The sequence below is a fragment of the Amblyraja radiata genome, chromosome 15 (assembly GCF_010909765.2).
Source record: "Amblyraja radiata isolate CabotCenter1 chromosome 15, sAmbRad1.1.pri, whole genome shotgun sequence".
Lineage (NCBI taxonomy): Eukaryota > Metazoa > Chordata > Chondrichthyes > Rajiformes > Rajidae > Amblyraja > Amblyraja radiata.
In genome coordinates, this window is record NC_045970.1 from 14516711 (window position 1) to 14544228 (window position 27518).

Below are 27518 nucleotides of genomic sequence, written 5' to 3' on the forward strand. Positions count from 1 at the left end.
TCTCAAGTGCCATAGCGTTTTTGTCAACCCCGCCTCTTCTCTTGCACCGGCCCCGCCCTGGGCCTGGGCCCGCCCCTCGGGGACCCCGACTCACACAGGCCCCGCCCCCAATGTAGCCCCGCCCCTTAACCCCGCGCCCGCCCTAGCTCCGCCCCGCTGTAGCCCCTATATAGCCCCGCCCCCTATAACCCCACCCGTTGTCGCCCCGCCCTCTTTATAGTCCCGCCCTCTATATAGCCACGCCCCCTCTGTGGCCTCCCTGTATTCTCCCCTGGAGCCCCGCCCATGCGGTAGCCCCGCCCCCGCTGTAGCCCCGCCCCCTGTATAGCCGCGCCCCGCGGTAGCTCCTCCCTGTGGACCCGCCCCCGATGTAGCCCCGCCCCGCGGTAGCTCCGCACTGTGGCCCCGCCCCCGTCAGCCAGGGTCGGCGGCCCCGCCACGCACGGGATCCGCTGAGTCGGGCGGGAGCGTCGGACGCACAGTGCGGGTGTTCGTGGTCTCGTCCGTTTACGGTAGCTGGGTAGAGGTTGTGTCCGGCTCACTCACTCAGGGCCAGGCCAAGACCCGCAGAGCCAGGCCGGACCGGACCCTGTCGGGGTCAAGCTCACCAGCGGCAGTGGCAACAGCAGCGCCATCATGAGCGATCGGCTGAGCAACCAGGACGAGGGCCTGCAGGGTAGGTCCGGCCTCCGGCCCCCGGCCCCCGGGCTGGAGCTGGCCACTCAGCGCTGATTGCAAAGCTGGGGGGAGGAAGGGACTGGACACTGAGGTAAATCCAAGGCTGGTGTGGAGGTGATAACAGCGGATGAGTGGGGCAGATGCCGCCGAGGAGGTGCGAATGCAGGCAGAGGATTGAGATCATTGAGGGATGGACAAATCCAGGGGATAAACAAGCGATCAGCGCGGGGGATGTGAGAGATCCAGGGAAGGTGGAGGAGGTGTGCCACGAAGCACCGCAGCAATTCTCCTTCATCTCTTCCCCCACACAAATTATCCGGTTGTGTCTCGTCCTAAAATAGACACAAACATCTGGAGTATCTCAGCGGGTCAGACAGCATCTCTGGAAAGAAGGAAAAGGCGATGTTTCGGGTCTTTAGACTGGGAAGGGTCTCGATCCGAAACATCACTTTTCGCCAGAGGTGCTGCCCGCCCCGTTGAGTTACACCAGCTTTTTGTGTCTATCTTCGGTTTAAACCAGCATCTGCAATTCCTTCCTACACATTGTGTCTAATCCTAGTTCTTCTGGATTCATTGTCTAGGAAGGAACTGCAGATACTGGTCCCGACCCCGAAACTTCACCCATTCCTTCTCTCCAGAGATGCTGCCTGTCCCGCTGAGTTACTCCAGCTTTTTGTGTCTATCCTTTGGATTTATTGATTTCCTTGCATGGGCTGACTATCTCATTTGATCGGTGGACGCTTTTGAATCCTGGATTTTTTTGACTACCATATTGGGAAAAGTGAAATGCAAAGATTGAATTTATATAACAGGTCTCACAACTTTTACTTGCCTCAATATTGGCTTACGGTAGATGAAGTACTTTTAGCGTGCAGTCACTAATATAATGTAGGAGTAGTACTACAAATGATCATGTGATGTTAACTGTAGGGTAAATATTGACCAGAATCGTAAGGGGCATTAGTGTTTTAAAATGGTGGTTTGCATCTACCTGAGTAAATAGACTAAATTAAGTATTTCAATGGTGTTGATGTTCATGGTTAAGTGGGATGTGAGCCGAATGACTGGACGTGGGCACGAGTGCTAACAATTTACATTTTGTCGTCCTCTTTTGTTGATTCACATGTCTATTGATTTATTGAACCCAATGTTTCTGATCTGAACCCGATGTTTCTGATTCTGATAAATATATAAGTTTTTAATGGATTAGAGTGCAGCTGCTTTATGTAAACAGAAGTCATAACAGAAATGTGATATTTGCACATTTTACTTAATGTGGAGGCTCACCAACCCAAAGTACTTGCAAAGGATTATTCCCTCCTCCACTCTCCAGGCACCCCATCCCGAAAAGTAGATAATGGCCAGGTGGGTGCAGACGTGATGTGGAGGAGAAATCTGGGGGTGAGGTGCAGTGGGTGATAATAATAAGAGGGTGAAGGAGATGATGAGGGGTGAAGCCAGAAGGTGTACATCAGTACTTGCATATGAATCATGGTAGTTGGAGTTTTGCGTTGTGAGGCTGATTGCCGGAAGCTCAGTTTTGTTCTTACTTTTATAATTAGCTTTTGAGCTGAAGACTTGCTTTTTAAACACTCTAGAATTGATTTTTGATTTTTTTTTATGGGATGGGAATGGGAGTCCAAGGACGTCCCAAATAAACATCTGGTGTCAGACCCCACCCTACCGGTCCCTGGCACCAATCTCCCAAGGAAGCAGTGGACGACGCTGAATAGATTCAGGACTGGACATGGCCCCTGCTTGGCCAGCCTTCACAAATGGTGCAGCAGTCCAACCCCACGGTGTGCTTGTGGAGAGCAGCAAACAATGCAACACATCATTGAAGCATGCTCTCAACAAAGACTCAAAGGAGGACTTGTCACCCTTCATACAGCAGATCAAGAGGCAACTGCTCGGCTAAAGTACTTTGCATTCGCTAAATAAATCTAGAATTGATGTGACTCCTATATCAAAATATTACCAAATGCAAAAACTCAATACTGTAATTTATGTTTGTTGATGAATGTTATTGGTTATAGCTTGGATAAATGTTCTTCTCTGACTGCAGGGATGGGGTCATGTATGTGAATTTGGCAGTATCATTAAAATTGGTAATGGCATCAGCAAGATTCTCACTCTTGCTGTGTCCAGTTCTGCATTCTAGTGTATAAACTGTTTAATTTACTGGGCAAGACAATGGGTAATCCTGTTGGTTTGCCCAGTAAATTAAATAGTTCCTTTATGCACTAGGATGTTTGCAAATGGTGAAAAGAATGATGTCCATCATACGTCACTTCAACCATGAGTTGTCAACTCATTTTTTAATTATACTTAAAACTAGTTGTTCTTGACTCAGATAGAAACAACATGTTAGCAATACTCACAATCTGAGGCAATATCTATTGAGGCTAAAACAGGATTACTGTTTCATGTAATTGACAGTTGTTGATCTGAAATGTTAAATGTTTCTTTCTCCACAGCTGCTGTCTAACCTGCTGAGTATTTCCAGCATTTTTAGTTTAGTTTAGAGATACAGCATGGAAACAGGCCCTCGGATTCGTGATTTTCATCGTGCACAGCAATCTTGGTCAGAGAAAGACCTGTGCCTGGGGTAACACTGACAAGGAAAAGGGACTTTGTATTTTACAGTTTATATTATATAATGGTTATAAAAGGGAAATAAATCAACCGCATGGGGTCCAGGTTAGGATATTGCATAAAATAAGTAAGCTCCTGCATCTTAATTGGGGGGAAAAAGCACTTGCAAAATTCCCAACTATTCGTGACAAAGAAATTGAGAGGAGTATGGCCACATATTCCAAATATATATTTCCTTTTCTCCACATTGGAAAATCCATGCTTTTTTTCTTTTGAGTAAAAGTTGTTGATTTAGCCTCCTGTCAAGCTTGTTAGTTTGGAACATTGTTGATTTTTATTTATATTTTTCTTTGAATGTGGTCATCTCTGGCAAAACAAGAATTTATTATTCATCCCTAAATATTCCATGAACCAGTTGGGTCATTTGAGGGCAATTTGATCTCTATTAGGCTGACCAGTTAAGTATAGCAGATTTCTCCTCTAGAAAGGCACAAGTGAACCAGATGTGTTTTGATTATCCGGCTGTTACCATTACTGTTTACCAGCTTTTAATTTAGTTTAGATACAGCACGGACCACCGGGTGTGTAGGACCAGCGATCCCCGCACATTAACACTATCCTACACTCACTAGGGGCAATTTCTTTTTACATTTACCAAGCTTACATACCTTTATGTCTGTGGAGTGTAGGAGGAAACCGAAGATCTCGGGGGGGGAAACCTACGCAGGTCACGGGGAGAACATACAAACTCCGTACAGACAGCACCCATAGTCGGGATCGAACCCGGGTTTCCGGCACAGCAAGCGCTGTAAGGCAGCAACTCTACCGCTGTGCCACCGTACCGCCCAAAACTTATCCCAAGTTTTGAGGGTTTTTTCCTGCCGACATGATCGTACTCAAGTTTGTTTCCTTTAATCTTGGTCTAGATGCCCGGATTACTAACCACCATGCACCCTATTCCATTAATGGCAGCAACTTGATTTTCAGGGGTATCTTTGTAGCTTAGAGTTTTTTAATGATGTGTATAGCAACAGGAAGTGACTTCCAGAATATTTAAAGAGGCCTATTAAGTCTGCATATTGAATGTAAATAGCCCTTTCAAATATCATATTTTGGGGGTTTAATATAATCACAGTTTCTACAGGAGTGCAATCAGATCTGAATACTGATTAAAGAGAATACATGCTATGCAACCCACATCAACATGTCTAGTCGCATATATTGGATAAAATGTAATCTTTAATCTGGAGCAAATATCATGGGCTACATGAAAGAGTGCAGTTAGGGAAAATGTATGACAGCTGTTTAATTTTAGATGAGTGGCCAGTGTACATTCAAGTTAATGATTAAACTGTATTTGTAGAACCTTTTTAAAAGGTCTAAAAAGGAACAGATGTCTTTAATTTTGTAGTTCAAAAGAAAATACATGTGACTTTTTTTAACTGGAGTTACTTTTATATATATTTTAAGATAGTAATTACAGTAGTTACATTCATATCAAAGACATAATTCTTAATAACTTGCTGAAATGTGATAGTTTGAATCTGAAATAGCTCTGGCTATTGCACTGAATTAGTCTACCTGGATTCAAAATCACAACATCATTGTGTTATAGGTTTTATTTTGGGGAGTGGGAGAAATTACAACTGTGGTTTTTTATGGGGCTAGATTCGGCTGTGCAGTGTCCATTTTCCTTTGCAGTCACCAAATGCTGGAATATGATCAGAAAAGTTCACCCACCTCGTGCCAACACGACTATTTTGGCAGAGGTTTATGCAAACGTGCTTGTAGCCTATTGGCTCAAAGCATACCTATGCAAATTGCTATACATAAAACTTTGATGTCAGTCCAGTCATTTCTCCAGCCAGCACAATATTAAATTCAATAGAGCAGATCAGTCTTAAGAAGGGTCTCGACCCGAAACGTCACCCATTCCTTCTCTCCAGAGATGCTGCCTGTCCCGTAGAGTTACTCCAGCATTTTGTGTCTTATCTTTGATTTAAACCGGCATCTGCAGTTCCTTCATACACAGATCACTGTATCGTTTGCTCCTGCTATTCGAAGGGTTCGTAAAATAGTTGCATGTTATTTTTGTCAGGAAGATGAAGTTATTTAATTTTGTAAGCAAAATGGAGGGTTGTTTTCAAGAGTTAATGCTGAAAGTACATGGGTTAAGCAGCATGTGGGGAAATAGAAACAAGATCTTTGACCTTTCATCAAGTATGGGAAAAGTTAGGGGAAAAAAACATGTTTTAAGTTGTAGAGAAGTGCTAGCAATGGAGAGAGAAAAAGGAATGTCTGTTTGGGGCAGAAACCAAGATGCAGATAGTTGATGCAGATTGTGTCATTTGGGAGATAATTTCTTTGGGTTTAATTCATTTTGTGATCAAGGTAAGTCCAGCATTTATTATCCATCCCTAATTGCCCTTGGGAAGGAGGTAGTAGGCCGTTATCTTGACCTGCTGCAGTTCATCCAGTGAAGAGACTGTGAGCGGTGCTTTTCCAGAGGGAGTTCCAGGATTTAGACCCAGCAACAATGAAGTATCGACAATATATATTTCCAAGTCAAGATTGTATGAAGGGAAACATGCAAGTCTTAGTGTTCCCAAGCATCTACTGCTTTTGGCCTCCTTGACGGTGGAAATTGTGGGTTCAGCATTAGCAGGCTGACATTGTTTCTATTTCTTTTCTCGTTCATCTCCCCTGTACGTCTGCTAAAAGCAGACCAACTGGGATTAACAGTCCTTCGCCATCCTCCCTCAGGCAGTCCCATCATCAATTGAGAGTTTGGTCCTTATTGGTCTTCTAAAACTTAAATTTGATTGAGAGCTTGTTTTTCCTAGTTCTAATGGAAGGTCATCAGCTGATTCACTTTCCATAACTTGCTGCATGAGCTGCTTTGTTTTTCCACCATTCTGGTCATGGTATGGCTTCTTCAGGGAATTGGACATGACAAGTCAAGTCAAGTTTATTCGTCACATACACATACGAGATGTGCAGTGAAATGAAAAGTGGCAATGCTTGCGGACTTTGTGCAAAAAAACAAACAAACAAACTACAAACCGAATGGAACAGAATCACATATTCTTTTACATATTAAATATTGTGGGCGCAAGGAAAAAGGGAAAAAAAACAACAATAAAAAAAAAAAAAACAGTAGAATGGTACAGTAAAGTTAGTCCCTGGTGAGATAGGAGTTTACAGTCCTAATGGCCTCTGGGAAGAAACTCCTTCTCAACCTCTCCGTTCTCACAACATGGCAACGGAGGCGTTTGCCTGATCGTAGCAGCTGGAACAGTCCGTTGCAGGGGTGGAAGGGGTCTCCCATGATCTTATTGGCTCTGGAGTTGCACCTCCTGATGTATAGTTCCTGCAGGGGGGGCGAGTGAAGTTCCCATAGTGCGCTCGGCCCAACGCACTGCTCTATGCAGAGATTTCTTGTCCTGGGCTGAGAAGTTCCCAAACCAGATTGTAATATTTCCGGACAAGATGCTTTCCACAGCCGCTGAGTAGAAGCACTGGAGGATCCTCGGAGACACTCTGAATTTCGTCAATTGCCTGAGGTGGTAAAGGCGCTGCCTTGCCTTACTCACAAGTGCTGCAGCGTGTGATGTCCATGTCATATCCTCAGAGATGTGGACTCCCAGGTATTTAAAACAGCTCACCCTATCCACAGTATCCCCATTTATCCTCAATGGTGTGTATATCCTCGGATGATGTGCCCTCCTAAAGGCCACGATCAGCTCCTTAGTTTTTTTGATGTTCAAGAGGAGGCTGTTGTCCTGACACCAGAGTGCCAGATCAGCCACCTCCTCCCGGTAGGCCTTCTCATCGTTGTCTGAGATCAGGTCCACCACCATAGTGTCATCAGCAAACTTGATTATCGAGTTGGAGCTGAACCTAGCCACACAGTCATGTGTGTACAGGGAGTGCAATAGGGGGCTGAGGACGCAACCCTGGGGGGATCCTGTGCTCAGGGTGCGGGACTTTGATGTATTCCCTCCCATCTTGACTACCTGGGGCTTGGCGGTGAGAAAGTCCAAGGCCCAGGCTCACAGAGGCCTAATTCCAGTAGCTTCTTGGCCAGTCTGGTGGGGACTATCGTGTTGAAGGCTGAACTGAAGTCTATGAACAGCATCCTCACGTAGCCACCCTTCTGGCTGTCAAGATGAGAGAGAGCGGTGTGCAAAACCTGGGAGACCGCATCGTCCGTGGATCTGTTCGGACGGTATGCAAATTGTAACGGGTCCATGTTGCGAGGGAGGAAGGCGCAGATGTGTTTTTTCACCAGCCTCGCAAAGCATTTCATGTCTACCGAGGTGAGGGCCATGAGATTCGGAAGGTGCGGAGGACAGGAACCAGAGGAAGATGATTTTGTTATTTTGCCTCGATTTCAACAAGGACCAGTTCCAAATAAATCTTTACTTCACAAGTAGATGTTTATACTTACCCATTTGCTGTTGCTACCTCAAAAAGGGACAATACAGCATCACATGTCAAGATAAACTGGTTCTTGATTTTAATGCACAAGGCACCTTCCAGTTTGCTGGAAAATCAAATCTTGCAAACGGCAAGATTTGATGTGGGTGTCATAGCTTTATTCAGTGCATTATTTTGCAGCAGAGATCAGAATGTCAGTAAAGTGCATTTTTTTGCACGAACTGCAGCCCTCCTGATAATGTAGGCTGGTATTGACTGCACATACAGTATCCTGTGAACCTTGGAGGATCTCAGTAACTTTTATGAATGGTTAAGATTTTAGATGAGCAATTGAGAGTTCTGGAGATCACAAAGTGGATGATCAGCCATGATCACATTGAATGGTGGTGTTGGCTCGAAGGGCCAAATGGCCTACTCCTGCACCTATTGTCTATTGTCCATAGAACGGTGTAGCAAAAGAGCAGACTCTTAGGCCCACTAGGTCTATGCCCAACAGGATGTCAATCTGAACTAATCCCATCTGGTGCACAATCCAGTATTTATATCCCACCATTGCAGACGGGGAACTTGAATTTGGTTAGTTGAATAATCTGCAATGTTAACAAAAAATGACCTTCGTAAGGAAGTCCATGAAATTACCACGTGCTTTAAAATCAAATCTTGGGTTATTAATACAAAACTGGATCCAAACTCAAAATTAATAATACTTGGAATATCAGAGCAAAGTTTAACACTCACAAGCCAAAGAAATTTCCTCGACTACAGTATAATAACCGGGAAAAAATTAATATTAAAATTTTGGAAAGGCCCTACGACCCCCACAATTAAAATGTGGATTGTGGAAATGTCAGAGACCCTATATCTAGAAAGAATTAGACTTGTCTTAATGGACAAACAAGAACTTTTTGATAAAATATGGGCTCCATTCATTAATTATCTGACGGGATAGATTGGCCCGGCACGAAAACCCAACTGAAACTTGAACTCAGGATTAGATGAAAAGTCATACTTTATAATCTACGAACCTATCTCCAATGACGTATTATAAGTAATCCATTCCATCTTTTTTGTTTTTTTTGATATTTGTAACTTTTTTCTCTCTTTCTCTCTTTTTCTATATAAAAAAAAACACTAGAAGCAGAAGTAATCGACAATTGAAAATTTTAATAATGTATGACTGATGTATATGAAAAGTTTTTTTACTATAATATGTAACTATACTTTATAATATGTCTACTTCTAATAAAAATATTTAAAAAAAAAAAAAATCCTGTCTTTCATTATCCAATTACAAATTACAATTTGAAGGATACAGAATGTGCTCTAGGCAAGAATCTTCATTGGCCAGTAGCAAGATTGAACTTGCTGAAGTCGCTCAGTTCTTAAGGAATTGGCACCCAAGCTAATGATAATTTATTGTTTTTTTTTCTGAAATACAAAAATATCTGCATTGTTTTCTGGTCATTTTCAATGATATTTAATATAGAGGTACATGCAGTTGTTATACTAAGTGTCATGAAAATGTCTAGCTTCCCCCACGTTTAACTAATTTTCAGGTATATTGATAAAACTGTACCTTATCAGTACTCTCAAAACATTTAGTAAATGTTTTGCAAAGGAAAGGAAATTATTTTTTTTGTTACACTGACTGCTTCAGACGTGAAAGATTTTATGAATATGTTTATGCAAAGTATTTTAACCAAAAGTAATCTATACTGACAGCTTGACATGATGTGGATTTTCAATCCATGTTGCTGACTGCACCCACAAGGAAAACCTAACTACATATTCAACATTAATGGTTCTTAGATATATTATCCATCTTCCCCGACAGCATAAGATATTTTTCATGTTCTGACAGTGGATATTAAACCTCACTTACTTTTCAAATGTTAAACTGTTATCAGTAAACTAGTGCTGTTGTAATGCAAGCTGAATATAATTGTGATGTAAACAAGTGTTACCAGTCAAATAAATAATTATTTCTGATCAGAGGAAAACATGTTTGTTTAGTTCCGACGGAGCTTGGGATTCGAGCTGGAGCTGTGTAATCTGACCATGGATTAATTGTCAGATGCATTGTGTAATCACAGTGAACGCGTTAAGCATTCTGAAGAGGAACAAATGTGGCATCACGTTTTATTTTCATACTTTGTTTATAAATATCCATAAAATTGACAGGGTAAGAGCTGGCTCTTCAGCGTTGGGAGGTGTTCAGTAAATAAGTACCAAACCCTGATTCCCACGTGACTCACATGGGTTTGACCTGGGAAACTGAATGTGCTGACAAAACAAGGGGGAATGATGAAGTCTGCATTTCCATTAATTCAATTGTGGGAATAACCAATAGAACAAATAACAGTACAGCTCCATGCTCCACATTGTTTGTGCCAAACATGATGCCAAGACCAATTCATATCAGCAACTAAAACAACCCTGTTGCTTTTACATCTTTCAGTAATCTTTCTACATATCTGTTTATCTCCTGCTGTCTATTCGAGGGCCTATAGTGCAATCCCATTAGAGTGCTTACACTTGTTTTATTTCTAGGCTCTTCACCTCAACTGATGATCCCTCGAGTATGTCCTCTCTGAGTGTCACCATGACACTCCCTGATTAGTTGATCAACTCCTCCACCTCTCTTCCCATCCTCTCTCGCGTTTGAAATATCAAATCCTTGAAACATCGTGTCCCTCTCACACCGATGTTTCCGCAATGGGAACAACATCATAGTCCCAAGCACTGAATCTTAGTGTATCTGCTTTCTCTACAATTACTGCTTCCAATTTCTGACCTCCTGGCTCCCACAATTATCCACTGAGTTGAAAAATTGCACATACTCTGTGTAGAATTAAATTATGTGCAGGAAATGTTCATATTTCTAATTAACGAGGAATGTTTTCAAATTGATTTGTTTTAAATGGACTTTAAATTTAAATAATTCAGCTGATGGTTGGAACAGTAGACCATGTGGAGTATTGGCCTGGTTTCTAAACTTATATCCTGGTGGGCCTAGATGCCTTTACTAGAATGTGGAAAACACAGGTGTGCGACATATGTGCTGTTGCCTTTTTTACTTGGCCATCTCCTCAGCATGTCACGATTAGGTTTCCGTTTAGCAACCGCAACAGTTGAGTTGATGTGAACTCTTATCTCAACTCCTGTATTGAAAGATATTTGGCATGAGGCGAAGAATAACCGGATTGGGAGATGAAGTTACGTTTCCTTAAATGCTTTGCCTGTGCAAAGAGGAGTAGAAACAAAGTGTTTTCAATTGATAATAGACAATAGGTGCAGGAGTAGGCCATTTGGCCCTTCGAGCCAGCACCGCCATTTAATGTGATCATGGCTGATCTTCCCCAATCAGTACCCCGTTCCTGCCTTCTCCCCATATTCCCTGACTGCTAACTTTAAGAGCCCTATCTAGCTTTTCCCAGCACCAGAAATAAAATAACTGTAATATATGTGTTTAGAGGCATCTGAGGAAGTGAAAACATGGAGAATAGTATCATACTTCCAGATTTAATCCAAAAATGGGGTTCAATGATCTTGGCATGGTAAGGATGGGCAGGTTTATCACCATGCAGCAACTGTTTACTTCTGCTCGATCACATTACCCCTCTCTTACTTAATTTCCAAGTGAACTTCCTGACATTATCCCCTTCTACCTATCCACATCTTATACAGTATCACATATTTCTAATATTGTCATGCTTATCAAATGAACTGCACCTCTTTTAGATGTATTCTTTGCCTCTTTGCTAAAGAGCACAGAAAGCCGGGGAGACTAGTGGAGGGAGCCCTCCAGCGATCCCACTATCTGTAAAAGACTGAAGACTGGGTGGAGTTCCTGACTGGGCGGTGTCCAGAGTTCCTGACTGGGCGGTTTAGACCATGAAGAATCAGAATTTGGCCTTCACATCTGAGGTAGAGCAGAGGGTGGGGTAAGAAGCATCAGTGAAGAGCTCACATCACGTCGCAGTTCTATCCAAACTAAGCTGGACACAGGCTATATTTCATAATCTGGAGATAAAATGGGAGTTGTACAGCCACTATCAATTTGAACAAGCCTTCAAAGTTGTCTCACAACATTTACAGAGATATTAGTGCGTAAGTGGGTGGAGGTTATAGCTACCAAGATTACTTTGAATTTTATTCAAACAAGTTCAAGCATGCATTGAAAACACCTTTGTGCAAACTTGTATGTCATGTTAAATTACCTTGTCGGAAATTCTTTGATTGTAGAAAAAATAACCTGTTGCCCAAACCTCTAAATAAACTCCTCAATAATAGGTAAGAAAGTATATGTGCAGTTATGAGCATGTTCCTCGAGACCAATTTTTTCAGCTACCATCTCTTTAATTATTATGTACTTGCTTCCCCACCATTGACATGTTTCACAAAGAATGTAAAAACACATGGACTATGATATAAACCCAGATGTGCTTTTTATGCTGCTCTAATTGAACAATTAGCATGTTATTGACTTTCAACTTAAGAAATTGAATGTTGCGGCAAGCATCTTTAATATTGTGATCATCATGTGGGATCTCATAATGATTTCCTTATTTCTGCAAAAAATTAACTGGTTTGAATTATAATCTTGATTAATGGAACAACCATTAATTAACTTACAAAAATGGACAATTTAAGATTCAAGACAAGAATCAAGTGTCCCGTCATTTGAAACAGAACAATGGGATTCTTACTTGCAGCAGCACAGCAGATAGGTAAACATATGTTCAGTAGACACCATAATAAACAGTAAAAAGTCGAATTTTTAAAAAGCCCATCAATATAGTGCAGAAGAAAAACAAAACCCCAACTCGTCAGTGCAATCAAGGCAGTTCGTAGTTCACAGTTCAGTTGATAGTGTTCAATAGGCTGATGGTTGTTGGGATGAAGCTGTTCCTTAACCTGGACCTTAGTTTTCAGGCTTCTATACCGACCAAAACTGCACACAATACTCCAGGTGTGGTCTCACTAGGGTTTTGTACAACTGCAGAAGGACCTTTTTGCTCCTATATTCGATTCCTCTTGTTATAAAGGCCAACGTGCTATTTGCTTTCTTCACTGCCTGCTGTACCTGCATGCTTTCATAGACTGATGTACAAGGACCCCCCAGATCCCGTTGTACTCCCCCTTTTCCCAACTTGATGCCATTTAGATAGTAATCTGCCTTCCTGTTTTTGCTACCAAAGTGGATAACCTCACATTTATTCGCATTAAACTTCATCTGCCATGCATCTGCCCACTCCCCCAACCTGTCCAAGTCACCCTGCATTCTCATAGCATCCTCCTCACAGTTCACACTGCCATCCAGCTTTGTGTCATCTGCAAATTTGCTAATGTTACTTTGAATCCCTTCATCCAAATCATTGATGTATATTGTAAATAGCTGCGGTCCCAGCACCGAGCCTTGCGGTACCCCACTAGTCACTGCCTGTCATTCTGAAAGGAACCCTTTAATCCCTACTCTTTGTTTCCTGTCTGCCAACCACTTCTCTATCCATGTCAGCACTCTACCCCCAATACCATGTGCCCTAATTTTGCCCACTAATCTCCTATGTGGGACATCTCATAATGTTTGTGACAAAGACCCATCATTTATTTATTTACCTCTGTACTCCACAATTTGAGATTTGTAATAGAAAAAATCACATGTGCTTAAAGTAAGATTTTAATAAAGGCCATTTTTATACATTTTGGTTTCACCATGTAGAAATTACAGCAGTGTTTATACATAGACCCCCATTTCAGGGCACTATAATGTTTGGGACACAGCAATATCATGTAAATGAAAGTGGTCATGTTTAGCATTTTGTTGCCCATCCTTTGCATGCAATGACTGCTTGAAGTCTGCGATTCATGGATATCATCAGTTGCTGGGTGTCTTCTCTGGTGATGATGCTCTGCCAGGCCTGTATTGAGGCCATCTTTAGCTTATGATTGCTTTGGGGGCTAGTCCCCTTCAGTCTTTTCTTCAGCATATCAAAGGCATGCTCAATTGGGTTCAGATCGGGTGATTGACTTGGCCACTCAAGAATTTTTTAGCTTTCAAAAATCTCCTTTGTTGCTTGAGCAGTATGTTTGGGATCGTTGTCTTGTTGTAGAATGAACCGCCAGCCAATGAGTTTTGAGGCATTTCTTTGAACTTGAGCCGATAGGATGTGTCTGTACCCTTCAGAATTTATTATGTTACTACCATCAGCAGTTGTATTATCAAAGGATAAGTGAGCCAGTACCTTCAGCAGCCATACATGCCCAGGTCATAACACTCCCACCACTATGTTTCACAGATGAGGTGGTATGCTTTGGATCTTGGGCAGTTTCTTCTCTCCTCCATACTTTGCTCTTGCCATCACTCTGACATAAGCAAATCTTAGTCTCATCTGTCCACAAGACCTTTTTCCAGATTGTGGTTGGTCTTTTAAGTATTTCTTGGCAAACTGTAACCTGGCCATCCTATTTTTGTGGCTAACCAGTGGTTTGCATCTTGCAGTGTAGCCTCTATTTCTGTTCATGAAGTCTTCTGTGGACAGTGGTCATTGACAAATCCACACGTGAAGAATGTTTCTGATCTGTCGGACATATGTTTGGGGATTTTTCTTTATTATAGAGAGAATTCTTCTGTCATCAGCAGTGGAGATCTTCCTTGGCCTGCCAGTCCCTTTGAGATTAGTAAGCTCACCAGTGCTCTCTTTCTTCTTAATGATGTTCCAAACAGTTGATTTTGGTAAGCCTAAGGTTTGGCTGATGTCTCTAACAGTTTTATTCTTGTTTCTCAGTCTCATAATGGCTTCTTTGACTTTCATTGGCACAACTTTGGTCCTCATATTGATAAACAGCAATAAAAGTTTCCAAATGGGATGGAAAGACTGGGGGAAATACTAGGTGCTGAGAGCTCTCTTATACCCGCATTAAGGAGGTAATTACACATTCCTGAGCAATTACAACCCCCTGTGAAGCCACCAAACATTATGGTGCCCTGAAATGGGGGGGACTATGTATAAACACTGCTGTAATTTCTACAGGGTGAAACCAAAATGTATAAAAATGGACTTTAATCTGACAATGTGCACTTTAACGCATGCGATTTTTTTTTCTATTACAAATCTCAAATTGTGGAGTACAGAGGCAAGAGTCTTTGTCCTAAACTTTATGGAGAAGGTGTAGTATGGTGTACTCACTGGCCGTGAGAGCAGGAAGCTGTTCGTTACAGCTAAAAATAGATGAGTAAATCAAAGGTACAAACCCTCAAACTTTGGTTCAGAAGTGAGAATGTGACTCTAAGCAAACTATCTTAGACATTAACAGGGTACTTGCATGATCTAAAGGAACAGTATGTTCAAAATAATATGAAGTTGAGTTCCATTCAGCTTAAGTTTTCTATTTAGGATTTGATAAATTTCATTCTGGACTTTGTATTTTGGTGCCCCAATATATAATAATGACACCATTTCAATGTTTTATATAATTGAAATCCAGGAATATTTGTAAATTTCTTGGACTCAAGTTCACACAAATACACAATATGTGCATCAATAGTGCATCTTTTATTTGAACGGTAATCCTGGAATTCTGATCAACAGGCCTCTAACAACATAAATATAAGCACCCTTCATCCATTTGAGCATCAAGTATCTATAAAGTGTTCATAAAATGTTTAAGAAAGAACTGCAGATGCTGGAAAAATCGAAGGTAGACAAAAATGCTGGATAAACTCAGTGGGTGAGGCAGCATCTATGGAGCTGCCTCAACGGCTGAGTTTCTCCAGCATTTTTGTCTACCATAAAATGTTTATATCAGTATAAAGGTAGAATTATTCCACTATAAAAGTGTATCCTCAGCTAGTTAATTCACAGTATTCTTTTGGCACCAGCAGGCAGAAAAACTTTATTTAGCATTGATGCAACTGGGAGTACTTTCCCATTATTTATTAAAGTTTTCCCTATTTGTGAGTAGCACCTGAACTTCAAATGTTGGTGTCCATCTGGCCTCCTTCAGTTGTGCTCCTGCCTGAAGAGTGTTAATAATCTTATCAAAGAGATTCTAGTCGTTCGGGGTATACCTACTGACGCAATTGCTAAGTCACTTGTGGTAAACAGACTATAAATACTCGTGTACTGAGGAACAAAAACAATGACTCAGGAGCAAAATACAAGCAGGCTATGACTTTATGCTACATTCAACCTTAGGGTTTTGACCAGCATATGACCCATGAGTAACAATTTAGACACGTTCAGACTGAATGGGTGTATGGGCAAGAGAGGGAAGGCAAAAACAACTTTAGTCTCAGAATATACATTATTATGCATATTGACATATAATGAAATAAACAACGCCTAACCACTCACGTGTGGTTAATGTTTTCATTCTACGTATAATTGTGGCTGTATTACATAAAACTAAGGTGTGGCTGGATATTCAATGCATCTGGCTCCACAGATTACCACAACTGAGTACTGGCTCTGGACTTAATGTTGAGAGTTGAGGCAGACTGAGAGGGTTGTTCTCTAACATCAAAGTTCCTCATTTTGATGTGCATGCACCAAAGTCAGGAATTAGCTGTCAGCGTGATCTAGTCGTGAAGAAGTTTGGATGCTCCGTAATTTAAATAAAAGCGATATTAACTGTGACATGATGCAAATATCAGTGTTTTTAGATACTGGAAAGAACAAAGAAAGTAAATGAAAATCTTCAGTCAGTTCCTTTCTGCTATTAATAAAGTCTGAGTAATTTATTTTTCCAGACTTTCAATTTTTCAAAATAAATACAATAATCTGGAAATTGGATTATTTTGTTTTATTTTTGTTTTTAAACATTCACAATCCTAGATCCATTTAAACTGGAATAAATCACTTAAGTGATCATTGCTTTGTGAAATTGAATTGGATACATCCATTTGCAGTCCTTGACTTTTTCCTAGCTTCAGAAAAGCACAAACTGCCATAAATAGTAACTCCAAGCTCCACACACTGATGATCAGAAAACTGTCGCAAAAGTACTCGGGTCATGTTGTGCTTTGTCTTGCTTGACTTCAGATATAAAGTAATCCTCTGCTGTCAAGAACAAAGAGAGGCATTAATATATGCAACACAACACCAGAGGACACGGTAGGATCAGTTACAATAACTATATTTAACTAGTGTTTAGACAGCATGTAAGACAAGGCATGGAGGGATACAATTCAAATGCGCCAAATGGGAGTAATGTAGAAAGGGCAAAATGTCAGCATGTTGTGGGCTGAAGGGCCTGTCTGTGTGTTGACGGACTGACTTAATGACATCACAAGCATCTTAAAGCTTGTTGAAGATTGCTCAAACGCATCTAAATTGTTTATAATCTGCTCAAATTAATGGTTGATGGTTAATAAATGCAACAGATCAGAAAATAACGTTAAATTTAGCTTAATAATTATTTTTCAGAAGTGACAGGATTGAGGCCAAGGTGACAGTGTTTCCAGGAGTGTAGCTGATTCTGGAGGAGGAAATGCAAGACTGCACAACTGCAAAGATCCTCTTCTCTTCAGTCTTCCTCGTCCCATGGTGGCCCATATGCTACTGATATCTGACTGCCCCTTGTTTGTGCCCGCTAAGGGCTGACAATCATCAGAGTGCTGCATGGCAATGTGGTGGAGCTGTGTTATAATGAGTCAACGCTTCACTTAAGATGAAAATCGCATTAACACTCTTACACAGGTGCCTTTACTGGGAGAGTTGGGTGTTTGTGGGATCCACTGGTTGGTATTGTGATGGTTATGATCAGAGTCAATGGTAATTATTTGCCACATGAACCAGGACAATTACATTCTTACTTACTTACTGTTTACTAAAGTAGTAAACACTGCCCAGGCCATCATTGGCTCTGACCTTCCTTCCATCGAGGGGATTTATCGCAGTCGCTGCCTCAAAAAGGCTGGAAGTATCATCAAAGACCCACACCACCCTGGCCACACACTCATCTCCCTGCTACCTTCAGGTAGAAGGTACAGGAGCCTGAAGACTGCAACAACCAGGTTCAGGAATAGCTACTTCCCCTCAGCCATCAGGCTATTAAACCTGGCTCGGACAAAACTCTGATTATTAACAGTCCACTTTCTGTTATTGCACTTTACCAGTTTATTTATTCATGTGTGTATATATTTATATCATGATGTATGGACACATTTATCTGTACTGTAGTAAATGCCTTACTATTTTTCTGTGCTTAAGCAAAGCAAGAATTTCATTGTCCTATACAGGGACACATGACAATAAACTCACTTGATCTTGAAGCTTTGTGGGCACATTAGATGCAGCAACAGCAACAACACTAAAAACGAATGTTCCATAAATAATCAGTTTTTCTGTGTAAACTAGTTGTACAAAACCAAAGTATGTAGAGCGACCATAGCAGTGCAAAATTCATGGTGGTTTGATGCTGAGCTGTAGTTGTAATTATAGTTGCTCAGGGTGGTTCAAGAAAATGATGGTTGCTGGAAGGAAGCTTTTTTTGAACCCGGAGTTAACTGTTCTTGTGCCCCTGTACCTCCTTCCTGCTGGTAGCAGTGAATAGAGAGCGTGCCCAAGATGGTGTGGGTTTTGGATGAAATTAGCTGCCTTCTTGAGGTACGCTTCTTGTTGATCACTTTGATTGTGCAGGCATCAGCACCCATATTGGACTGGGCAATGTCCACCACTTTCCGCAGCATCTTTCATTGTTACGCATTTGAATTTCCGAACCAGGCCATGATGCAACCAGTCGGCATCATCTTCACCGTACACTTGTATATGTTGGACAGAATATTCGGTGACATGCAGATTCACCTCAAACATTGTGAGAAAGTAGAGATGTTGGTGAGTTTGCTTTATAAACTCAATGTGCTGGGTCCAGAACCGATCACTAAACTGTACTGATCGACGTCTGACGATGAGATGTTGAGGACCCAGTTACATAATGGGGAGTAGAGACCCAGTTCTGTGAGCTTGGTAACCAGCTTGGAGGGGATGAAGGTGTTAAATGCCGAGCTGTAGTCTATGAACAACAGCTAGATTGCATGTCACCTTACTCTTCTTTGATGCCTGTTCAGAGCAGGTGGGAACATCAGACCACAGTGATGAGAGGTTGAAAATGTTAAGAACATCGACACTGTTGTTGACCTCATAGTTTAAATGTAGAACTTGCCATGAACAGTGTCACACATTATTCAGTTGCTTAATCACTGGTTATTTGCATACAAATTTGACTGTTTTATTTTCCCTTCAATTCATACAGGTTCTTGGGTTGAGTTGCACTATAGTAACAGCATACACAATGGAGCTCAGGAGCAGGTTCCAGCACCCATTTCCATCCTCAATGGAGAAATGGAAAGAATACTTCTAGATGCTCAACATGAATCTGGTCGTACCAGCTCCAGAGGGAGTTCCCACTGTGACAGGTACATACAATATATACTTTGGTTGTGGAAAATGAATAATGAATCTATTAGTTTTGTGTCATTGATTGAATGGAGTGAATGGGACTCCAAGCTTTTAATCAATCGTATTGCAAAGTAAGACACGGTGCTGTAACAACTTTGCGGGTAGTCAGCATCTCTGGAGAACATGGCTAGGTGGCGATTTGGGTCTGGACCGTTCTTCTGCCAGAGTCCTGACCCAAAACGTCACCCATCCCTTTTCTCCAGGAATGCTGCCCAACCCGCTGAGTTAGTCCAGTACTTTGTGTCTTTTTTTGGAAATCAGCATCTGCTGTTCTTTGTGGCTCCACTTGTGAAAATAATTTGAAACATAATCTTCTTATTGGCACATCTAGCGAGCTAGGCTTTGAATACCATACCAGTTTGTCTCTGCCAACAATGTGGTCTTTAATATAGAGTCAAAGAGTGATACCTTGTCGAAACAGGCCCTTCGGCCCAACTTGCCCACACCGGCCAACATGTCAAGTCAAGTTTATTTGTCACATACACATACGAGATGTGCAGTGAAATGAAAAGTGGCAATTCTCGCGGACTTTGTGCAAAAAGACAAACAAACAAACAACCAAACAAACTACAAACAGAATGGAACAGAATCACGTATTCTTTTACATATTAAATATTGTGGGCGGAAGGAAAAAGGGAAAAAAACAGCAATTTTAAAAAAAAGCAGTAGAGTGGTACAGTAAGGTTAGTCCCTGGTGAGATAGGAGTTTACAGTCCTAATGGCCTCTGGGAAGAAACTCCTTCTCAACCTCTCCGCTCTCACAGCATGGCAATGGAGGCGTTTGCCTGACCGTAGCAGCTGGAACAGTTCGTTGCAGGGGTGGAAGGGGTCTCCCATGATTTTATTGGCTCTGAAGTTGCACCTCCTGATGTATAGTTCCTGCAGGGGGGCGAGTGAAGTGCGTTCGGCCGAACGCACGACTCTCTGCAGAGCCTTCTTGTCCTGGGCAGAGCAATTCCCAAACCAGATTGTAATATTTCCGGACAAGATGCTTTCCACAGCCGTCCCAGCTACACTAGTTCCACCTGCCTGCGTTTGGCCCATATCCCTCCAAACCAAATGGCAAAAAAGTTGTGTAATTTAGTAATTTAACAGATAATTCCTTCTTTCAAACTAATCTGTTAAATTAATGAACATATCGGAGTGGTTTGATTTAAATCATGAAGTCACATTTGAGAACATAATTTGAAAGCTACCCATCTTATATTTGCGAGGGTAGAAATAGTTCCTTCCAGGTAGAGATGTTCTGGATTTGGTTGATGATGTTATTTTGAATTCCTTACCCATTTTAAAATACACCAGTAAAAGTAATACCAACAAAAAAAACCAAACACAATTAAGAATAAGATTTATAAAGATAGATTTTCCACAATATGCTTACATTTGAAGCATGGAATGCTGAGGAATATAATGTCACTTACAGCATAGAGTGGTGAAAAAGGCATATGGTATGTTTGCCTTCATAGGTTGGGGTATTTGAGTATAAGAGTCAGGAGGTCATGATGTAGCTTTATAGGACTTGGGTTAGGCCTATGTTCTGTTTCCAAGGATCAGCTGGGATCATCATTATGGGTAGCAATATCTTCTGATGTATAGAGACAGTAGTGCTGCTGATGGTGTAATCCAATAAGATAAGGAAGGCGAAGAGTGAAATGAACACTCGAGGGAAATATGGCAAGTAGATGGGAGCGGGAGGGAGGGGGCGCAAAGGGGGATTCGGATGGATAAGGGAGAGACTAAAGGTGTGAGATGAGGCAATAAAGAAAGAATAAGTACTTTAAGCAAAGAACCCTGGTATTCTTTATTTTGGAACAGCTATTAAAATGCAGCCTTTTCTTTAGTGAGCACAAATAAGCATTATATGTGGCAATCACTCCCTTAACAAGTCTCCAGACAATAGTGCTTCACACTTGTCTTATCTGCTTTAACAAGATATTATATTTTATAGGTCAGTGCTTTGGTTCAAAAATTCATCTTAGATTCTGAGCAACTGAACATCTGAAAAAAATTCCTTCTATGATTTAACAATCCTATGTGTAAAACTATTTATCCAGATTTGTATTCCGCCATTTAATGGTGACATTTCTGCCATCAGGCTGCATCATGATGAACCAAACCCTAATTTCACTACTGGAAGACAAAGAAGGGAAGAGATTGAACTTGTTTTTGCCTTCCATCACAGTGAGGAATGTGGAGTCACTGGTGGATGTCTATGTTAAAATATATTTTGTGTGTTCTGTTGCTTTTTATTAGCATGACTGGATGGCAAATCAAATTCCTCTTATATTGTAAAACATACGTGGCTAATAAAGTATGATTATGATTATAGTTCTACATAACTAAAAACTCAACATTGAGATCCCAATGAAATTTCTTCTTTATCTACTTCATGGCAATGACATTATTTCCAAGCTAGATATGCTCAAGATTGGACACTCATAGAAAGTAGTTATTATCTTGACCAATTGCAATCTAAAAAATGGTGGGGAAATTAGTAGTTTTACAGGACAATGGCTTAAGCACCAAGAATATGTGAAAGAAGAGTGACGTTTCGGGTCGAGACTCTTCTTCAGTCTGAAAGGGGCTATGAAAGGATTTTCAAAGTCTATAGACTTCTTCAGTCTGAAAGGGGCTATGACAGAAATATTTCAAATGTCATTAGAAACGGCAACAGTGCCGGAGGATTGGCGTACTGCGCATGTTGTTCCATTGTTTAAAAAGGGGTCTAAGAGTAAACCTAGCAATTATAGACCTGTTAGTTTGACGTCAGTGGTGGGCAAATTAATGGAAAGGATACTTAGAGATAATATATATAAGCATCTGGATAAACAGGGTCTGATTAGGAACAGTCAACATGGATTTGTGCCTGGAAGGTCATGTTTGACTAATCTTCTTGAATTTTTTGAAGAGGTTACTCGGGAAATTGATGAGGGTAAAGCCGTGGATGTTGTATATATGGACTTTAGTAAGGCCTTTGACAAGGTTCCTCACGGAAGGTTGGTTAAGAAGGTTCAATGGTTGGGTATTAATGGTGGAGTAGCAAGATGGATTCAACAGTGGCTGAATGGGAGATGCCAGAGAGTAATGGTGGATGGTTGTTTGTCAGGTTGGAGGCCAGTGACTAGTGGGGTGCCACAGGGATCTGTGTTGGGTCCACTGTTGTTTGTCATGTACATCAATGATCTGGATGATGGTGTGGTAAATTGGATTAGTAAGTATGCAGATGATACTAAGATAGGTGGGGTTGTGGATAATGAAGTAGATTTTCAAAGTCTACAGAGAGATTTATGCCGGTTGGAAGAGTGGGCTGAAAGATGGCAGATGGAGTTTAATGCTGATAAGTGTGAGGTGCTACATCTTGGCAGGACAAATCAAAATAGGACGTACATGGTAAATGGTAATGAATTGAAGAATGCAGGTGAACAGAGGGATCTTGGAATAACTGTGCACAGTTCCCTGAAAGTGGAATCTCATGTAGATAGGGTGGTAAAGAAAGCTTTTGGTGTGCTGGCTTTTATAAATCAGAGCATTGAGTATAGAAGTTGGGATGTAATGTTAAAATTGTACAAGGCATTGGTGAGGCCAATTCTGGAGTATGGTGTACAATTTTGGTCGCCTAATTATAGGAAGGATGTCAACAAAATAGAGAGAGTACAGAGGAGATTTACTAGAATGTTGCCTGGATTTCAGCAACTAAGTTACAGAGAAAGGTTGAACAAGTTAGGGCTTTATTCTTTGGAGTGCAGAAGGTTAAGGGGGGACTTGATAGAGGTCTTTAAAATGATGAGAGGGATAGACAGAGTTGACGTGGATAAGCTTTTCCCACTGAGAGTAGGGAAGATTCAAACAAGGGGACATGACTTGAGAATTAAGGGACAGAAGTTTAGGGGTAACATGAGGGGGAACTTCTTTACTCAGAGAGTGGTGGCTGTGTGGAATGAGCTTCCAGTGAAGGTGGTGGAGGCAGGTTCGTTTTTATCATTTAAAAATAAATTGGATAGTTATATGGACAGGAAAGGAATGGAGGGTTATGGTCTGAGCGCAGGTATATGGGACTAGGGGAGAATACGTGTTCGGCACGGACTAGAAGGGTCGAGATGGCCTGTTTCCGTGCTGTAATTGTTATATGGTTATATGGAATAAGGGTATCGACCCGAAATGTCACCCATTCCTTCTCTTCAGAGATGCTGCCTGTCCCGCTGAGTTACTCCAGCATTTTCGATTTAAACCAGCATCTGCAGTTCTTTCCTACACAATATGGGAAAGATGATACAGATGCTGTTTAGGACACACTTTGGACACTTTGCACATGCACTGAAAAGGTACTTTAAAGCCTGGCTTAGGATCACCCAGCTATTGTGGCTGCTCTGAGTGGGATAGGTGTTGAGGTTGCTTTGTCAAGATTTCAAGCAGGTAGATGCCAACAACGCTAGTCAGCACACACTCTGTTTTTCCACAAAAAAAACTAAGCTCAAATGGTTTTAAAAATCACTGTTGAAATGTCTAATTCTCCAAAGAATTCAAAATGCTTTTATTAGGACAGTAGTAAGGATGGTAGAAGAAACAAAGCTACATCAGTGTATAGTACCTGGATCCCTGAAGCCAAATAACTAAGAATTGCTCCATCCAACAAGTGGTCACTCCATGAATCAACAAACTGGTCTACATCAGATTTGGTCCGCTATAACCAAAATCTATTATAAAGAGATCCATTATTGCAGGATTTACTGTATTATAACTCTTTGCGTAAGAAAAGTTATTAATTAACGCTTTCTCATTACACAATACCAGATCTCCATCCTTCTTTCAAATGCCAGGTTTTTTTTACATTTCTAATGTAGCTGATACCAAACATATTGTAAATTTTAAATTATTCGTTTTATTTTTGTAGCCCTCCACGTTCCTTGACTCCACATCAAAATCGCTGTGGGTCAGAGATGGATGCGCACAGTATTGGGGAGAAAAACAGTTCACAGGTATGCAAATTTGAAACTATGCCTTCACTCTTGCAATTAAATTGATAACAGATTCTTTAATATCCAATTTGAAATTGTTTTCAATCTCTTCTAAATTTGCAGATCGATCAAATAATTAGCACACTTCAGAAAGTGTAGCAGTTTTTTTATCATGACACTAGCAACATTGAAATTCACTATTACACAATCCTGCAGAATCTCATTTAGGTTGTTGATTTTTATTTTCTCACTTTAATGACTGCATCTTTTTGCCTTATTTCCAGTGGTAAGATTCTAAACCAGTTAAAATAATTTTGCAATCTTAGCTGGAATAAGAATAACTTGATTCTGGCATTGCATGCAAAGTTGTGCTGCACAACCATAGTTATGATATGAGCTTAAAAAGTAGGATCAGGTTGTCTCTCAAACCCTCTCCACCATTCACTGGGACCATAGCTGATCTGAGTTTGGTTTCATCTTCACTTTTTCCTCTCTCCTCCATAACCCTTGACTCTTCTCTGAGCAAGTCAAAGATTGGATGTGCCAAAATTTCCTCCAACTAAATAAGGACAAAACGGAGATAATTGTTTTTGGTGCTAAAAAAGAAAGGCTTAAAGTAACCCAACACCTTCACTCTCTGTCCCTGAAAACTTCAAACAAAGCCAGAAATCTTGGGGTTATTATGGATTCAGATTTACATTTCGACAGTCACATCAAATCAGTAACAAAATCGGCCTACTATCACCTCAAAAACGTAGCAAGATTAATAGGACTCATGTCAGCTCAAGACTTAGAAAAACTTGTACATGCCTTTATTACTAGTAGGCTAGATTATTGTAACGGTCTCCTTGCAGGTCTTCCGAAAAAAACTGTCAGGCAGCTACAGCTTGTTCAGAACGCTGTTGCTAGAGTTCCAACAAAGACCAAAAAATTTGAACACATTACACCAATTCTTAAATCCTTACATTTGCTCCCTGTATGTCAGAGAATTGATTTCAAAATCCTGCTGCTCACCTATAAATCACTACATGGTTTAGGACCAAAGTATATCACTGACATGCTTCCACTATATAAGCCTTCTAGACTGCTAAGATCTTCTGAAACCAATCTGTTATTGATTCCCAGAGTAAATACAAAACATGGGAAAGCAGGATTTAGTTACTATGCAACAAATAGCTGGAATAAACTTCCTGAAGATTTAAGACTTGCCTCAACTTTGACCACTTTTAAAACAAGACTGAAAACTTTTATGTTTACTTTAGCTTTCAGCTAAATCTTAACTACATTGCGCTTTTAACTTTTGCACTTTTTATAATGCATTTTTAATTTTGCTTTTCTTTTCTTTTAATTCTTCTATTTATTTCATTTTATTATTTCATTTTATTGTATGACATGTTTTTATGTGAAGCACTTTGAGTCTGCCTCGTGTATGAAATGTGCTATATAAATAAAGTTGCCTTGCCTTGCCTTGCCTTGAATCAGTGATTTGTAAATCTGATCCTTCATCATATTCAATAACTCAGCCTCCAGAAATGTCAATGTTAGAATGTACCAAAAATTCAAGACTGGGAGAGAAAGACATTTCTCCCCACCTACATCTTAAATGGATGATTCCCTTATTCTGAAAATAGTCAAGTCAATAGAGTTTATTGTCATGTGTCCCAGATAGGACAATGAAATTCTTGCTTGCTGCAGCACAATAGACTATAGTAAGCACGAATACAGAACAGTTCAGTGTGCCTATATAGCATAGACTATATATATACACATAAATAAACATATAAAGTGCAATAAGCTGTTATAGTTCAGAGTTTGTTTGATGGCGAGTTTAATAGCCTGATGGCTGTGGGGAAGAAGCTGTTCACGAACCTGGATGTACCAGATTTCATGCTCCTGTACCTTCTCCCTGATGGCAGCGGTGAGATGAGTGTGTGTCCAGGATGGTGTAGGTCCTTGATAATGCTGGCAGCCTTTTTGAGGCAGCGACTGCGATAGAGCCCTTAGATGGTGGGGAGGTCAGAGCCGATGATGGACTGGGCAGTGTTCACAACTTTCTGCATTCTTTTCCGCTCCTGGACGCTCAAGTTGCTGAACCAAGCCACGATGCAACCGATCAGCATGTTCTCTACTGTGCACCCGTAGAAGTTTGAGAGAGTCCTCTTTGACATACCGACTCTCCGTAATCTTCTCAGGCAGTAGAGGCGCTGATGTGCTTTCTTTATAATTGCATCGGTGTGCTGGGACCAGGAAAGATCTTCGGAAATATGCACGCCCAGGAATTTGAAGTTCTTGACCCTTTCCACCATCAATATAAACGGGATTGATATAAACGGGATTGTGGGTCCCTCTCCTACCCCTTCCAAAGTCAAGAATCAGTTCCTTGGTTTTGCTGGTGTTGAGAGCCCGGTTATTGTGTTGGCACCATTTGGTCAGCCGGTCGATCTCACTTCTATACTCTGATACAAGATACATTTATTTGTCACATGTACCAATTGGTACAGTGAAATGTGTGGTCGCCATACGAATAATAAAGAGCACAGAACACGATAGTTTTCAAACACAGGTATCCCCACACAGCGGTATCAAAGTTTCCCACTGTGAGGGAAGACTCCAAAATTCAGTCATCCTCCTCTGTTGTCCTCCCGTGGTCGGGGGGGCTCCCGAACCCCCGCTGTCGCCGCTATGGATGGCCCGATGTTCAGGTCCGCTCGCCGGGGTGATGGAAGTCCGACATCGGGACTGGAGGACATCTTTCACGGCTTGGGCATCCAAAACGGCCACCTCCGCGGCTCTCGAAGTCCACAGACTCATCACCATCAGTGATTCATTCCACAACAGTGGTGTCGTCGGCGAACTTGATGATGGAGTTCGCACTATGTCCGGCTACACAATCATGAGTATAGAGTGAGTAAAGCAGAGGGCTGAGCACGCAGTCTTGAGGTGCTCCCCCCTGCTTTATCATATGTCATCCTCTGATTGTAATCGAGGATGACATATTTCCACCAATACGGACAGATTGTAGTCTGTGGATGAGGAAGTCGAGGATCAAATTGCAGAGGGATGCGCAGAGACCCAGTTCTGCGAGTTTGGTAAACAGCTTGGAGGGGATGATCGTATTAAATGCCGAGCTGTAATCAATGATTAACAGCCTGACATGTGAGTTTTTGTTGTCCAAGTGATCCAGAGCAGAGTAGAGAGCCAGTGAGATCTCATCCATCGGTGATCTGTTGTGGTAAGCAAACTGCAGTGGGTCGAGGTTCTTGTCGAGGTAGGAATTGATATGCGCCATAATCAACCTCTCAAAGCACTTCATCACCACAGACGCTAGTGCCACTGGTCAATAGTCATTGAGGCACGTCACCTTACTCTTCTTGGGCACCGGTGTTAT

General features: G+C 41.3%; 1 protein-coding gene across 3 annotated transcripts in view; it reads left to right on the forward strand.

Moving 5' to 3' along the window:
- The first annotated feature begins 388 nt into the window (after positions 1-388).
- Positions 389-27518, forward strand: part of LOC116981038 (BCL2/adenovirus E1B 19 kDa protein-interacting protein 3-like) — a 38965-nt gene continuing 11835 nt past the window's right edge. Inside the window, exons 1-3 of one of the 3 annotated variants that reach the window (XM_033033665.1) lie at positions 389-676; positions 18970-19132; positions 24067-24151. In XM_033033665.1, the coding sequence (XP_032889556.1) occupies positions 637-676; positions 18970-19132; positions 24067-24151 (288 nt within the window). In that variant the 5' untranslated portion in view covers positions 389-636. The remainder of the gene's footprint in view (positions 677-18969; positions 19133-24066; positions 24152-27518) is intronic. The other 2 variants (XM_033033663.1, XM_033033664.1) reach the window with 2 other exon arrangements.